Source organism: Emiliania huxleyi (assembly GCF_000372725.1).
Source record: "Emiliania huxleyi CCMP1516 chromosome Unknown EMIHUscaffold_2028, whole genome shotgun sequence".
Taxonomy (NCBI): Eukaryota; Haptophyta; order Isochrysidales; family Noelaerhabdaceae; genus Emiliania; species Emiliania huxleyi.
In genome coordinates, this window is record NW_005200573.1 from 1 (window position 1) to 3,339 (window position 3,339).

Genomic DNA, 3,339 nt, shown 5'->3' on the forward strand with positions numbered 1-3,339 from the left:
CCCTCCCTTTCCTCCTCCGCTCGCGCGTCTCTCTGCCCGCCGACTCGGGTTCCCCTCACCGCCCCGCCCCATCCCTTCCCCACCGCAGGCACGGCGCTCGATGGACGGGGGCGTCCTCCCGCCGGGCGCGCAGCTGTTCCCACCCAACATGATCCCCCCGGGCTACCTCCCCCCCCAAGTCTACGGCATGATGCACCCCGCCGCCGCGCCAATGCCGCTGCCGGCCGGCATCGCACCCGCAAGCGGGCAGCTGTACGCGCCGTACCCCGGGACGCCGCCCATGATGGGGCAGTCCGCCGTCCCAGGCCAGCCCGCCGTCCCAGGCCAGCCCGCCGTCCCAGGCCAGCCTCAGGCAGGGGAGGCGCCGCAGCAGCCGCAGCAGCAAGGCCAGCCGCAGCAGCAAGGCCAGCCGCAGCCGCCGCCTCAGCAGCCGCCGCAGGCGCAGCAGGCGCCGCTGCAGGCGCAGCAGCTGGCCCAGCCGCAGCCAGGCCAGTCGTCCCCGCAGCAGCAGCCCCCGCCGTCGCAGGCAGGGCAACCGGGCTCCTCCCAGCCTCCCTCCGTTCAGGCGGCGCCGTCCGCAGAGGGAGCGCCCGAGGCGGCCGCGACGCAGCCAGCCTACCCCGGCTGCTACCCCGGCCAGCAGCCGGGCCAGCAGCCGGGCCAGGCGCAGCCCGCCGGGGACGCCGCCGCCTTCCCCGGCCAGCAGCAGCCCGTGCCCGCCGGCCAGCTGGGGGCCTCGATGGGGGGCATGCCTCCCTTCCAGCCCCCGCCGCACTTGATGCACATGATGCCGCACGGCGTGCCGACCGTGCCGCATGGCGCGCCGCGGCCCAAAGAGCCATCGCCCCCCCCCCCCCCCCTCCCCTTCTCTAAGGCTCTCCCTCAGTGCAATCTCTGCCCCCAGGCGCCTATTCCCGCCACCTATTCACCGCCGCAGCTGAACGGCGAGCTGCCCCCGGCGGTGGGGCTGCAAGTGGGCTACTCTCTACCCACCTCTTCGGCCGTCGAGCAGCCCGCCTCCTGAGCCCGCCCCCGCAGGGCTGCGGTCCGGGGGCGGGAGGCGCGGGCCCGCTGGGCCCAAGGCGCGGCGAGCGGCTGTATAGCGTGGCTGGCTGGAGCACGGGAGAGGGTGGGAGCACGGGCAGAGGGGTAGCATGTCTGGCCTCGTCGAGATCGGCGTCGCCATGCAAACGCTTGCTTGGCAAGGCGGCGTGGCCGCGGCTAGTCGCCGGCGATTTCGTCTGGCTCGTCTGGCTCCGAATACGGACTGGTAGGTGTACAAGGAGCGCAGTGGGAGCATGTGGGACTCTATGTGACAGGCGTTCACTGAGACGCCTCTTGGGGGAGAGAGAGATGTGTCTTGAGAACGAGAGGAACCGTTCCCTCAACCCCACGCACCGGGAGTGGAAGAGCGAGGCGAAGAGCACACACATCCACATGCATCTCGTGGGTGCGGGTACGGGCGCTAGCCGCTACGGCAGTCGGCACGGCTTTACCAGTAATATATACCACGTACACGCAAGGCAGCTCCAGCTGCGTGTTCGGCCACATTGTAGTTGTACTGGTTGTGTAGGCTGTATAGCCCTCCCGGTCCGGCGTGTTCCCCACACCTACCTGTAAGCTATATAAACGCGCGGCGCCCCGGTCTCCAGGGGGGCAGTTTCCACTAGCACTACGGAGTCACCTGTGGCGCACAGCCTCTCACACACTACCTCGCTGGCTGCCTCCGGTACCGGTCGATCCCGCAGGCTTTTCCTCGGCGTCGCCGCCGCCGCTGCTCTTCTCGAACACAGCGGACACCAGCATGCCGCCCAGTATGACGACGATGAAGATGAGGGCGATCGTGCATGCGATGAAGCCGCTTGCGAAGACGTTGATATGGCACTCTTCTGCGAGTTCCTCTGCGCTCGAAGAGCGACTCCCACAGAGAAAGGAGAGGAAGTTTATCTGGCATAGATACCGCGCGTTTGGCCACGCGAGAACTGCCATCCAGATAGCAAACGGCAGGATCAGTCCCCCGAAAGCACCGACAGCCTTGTCGAGCGAGGACTCCGCACCAAGCTTCTTCTTCTTCTCGAGGCGGAGGATGAATTGGGCGAGACCGTTGACGATGGCGATGGCGCCGAAGACAACTGTCAGCCACCAGAGGTTTGGAATGGCCGGGCAGGACCTGAAAACAGCACACGACGGCCGTGAGAGACCGAGGCGCGTGGCAAGGCCGATGCGGTGGCAATGCAAGCCCAAAGGGTGGCAGCGGCATGATGATCAGGCTCAGCGTGCCCAGGGTGCTCACCAAGCCTAACCACTCCTCCTTGGTGCGGTTCTCGTAGATGTCGACCGTCGGAGTGGACTCCATTATTGTGCCACACTACTGAGCAGCCGCAAGCGCAACCGACGGACGTCCGCATCGTCTATAGTGTAGAGCTAGCAGCACGTTTAGGTCGATAGGCTTGCAGCACGTTTAGCAACCTTACCTACATGTTGTTGTGTCTGTCTGTGAGAGGCGTTGTTTGTGCGAGCGATCCTGGTTGGTGCGATCTATCTTGCTTGCTTGGGCCCGGGCGCGGACGCGCGGTCGGTCGGTGGGTGTTGTTGTTGTTGTTGTTGTTGTTGTTGTTGTTGTTGTTGTTGTTGTTGTTGTTGTTGTTGTTGTTGTTGTTGTTGTTGTTGTTGTTGTTGTTGTTGTGTGTGTGTGTGTGTGTGTGTGTGTGTGTGTGTGGTGTGGTGTGTGAGCTGCGTGCGAGCTCTCACACTTACGAGCTAGATATAGAGCTCACACGCAGAGGCCGTCATCGCATTCGCCTTCCTTCCTGGGCCACCCACAGTGCTGCCTTCTGACTGTCGTCGCTGTCTGACTGCCTGTCTGTCCGTCTCTACTGTCTGTGCCACTCTTCGGATCGCTGGTCGAGCGACCCGGGGGAGGCCCCGCGCGCCTGACCCAGGGCGCGAGAAATGAATCTGCGAGGCGAGGCCGCTTGTGCGGCCCGATGGGGGGGAGGGGGGCGGAGCGGCGGACTATGGGGATCGGCTTCTTACACCGCCCTTCCGCGCAGCGAGAGACCCCTCCAACCCACCCGCGATAGGTCTCGGGGGACGCAGGGGTCACTCCCGCGCGAGCTCGGGAACTGTGGCCGGGGCAGTCGGAGAAGCGGGGCAACTCCGCGCACTGACGGTCGGCCGTCAGAAAACATGCCTGCATGGACCGCGTCACACTAATCCTTGCTACCCAAATCTAACACTTTATTGGGGGCCTGGAACCCTGCTCACGCGCTTTGTATTCTTTGTGTGCTGTGAGAGGCTTGAGAGAGAGCGCGCGAGCGAGAGAGAGAGGGAGTCTAG

At 65.2% G+C, this 3,339-nt stretch overlaps 1 protein-coding gene across 1 annotated transcript; it reads left to right on the forward strand.

The window, feature by feature from the left end:
* Positions 1-100: 100 nt before the first annotated feature.
* EMIHUDRAFT_253999 (hypothetical protein) lies at positions 101-1,024 on the forward strand (the record flags this gene model as incomplete). Its single annotated transcript, XM_005781371.1, has 3 exons — positions 101-334; positions 566-808; positions 905-1,024. The coding sequence occupies 3 exons, from the start codon at positions 101-103 to the stop codon at positions 1,022-1,024; spliced, it is 597 nt and encodes a 198-aa protein (XP_005781428.1).
* Between the last annotated feature and the right edge of the window lie 2,315 nt (positions 1,025-3,339).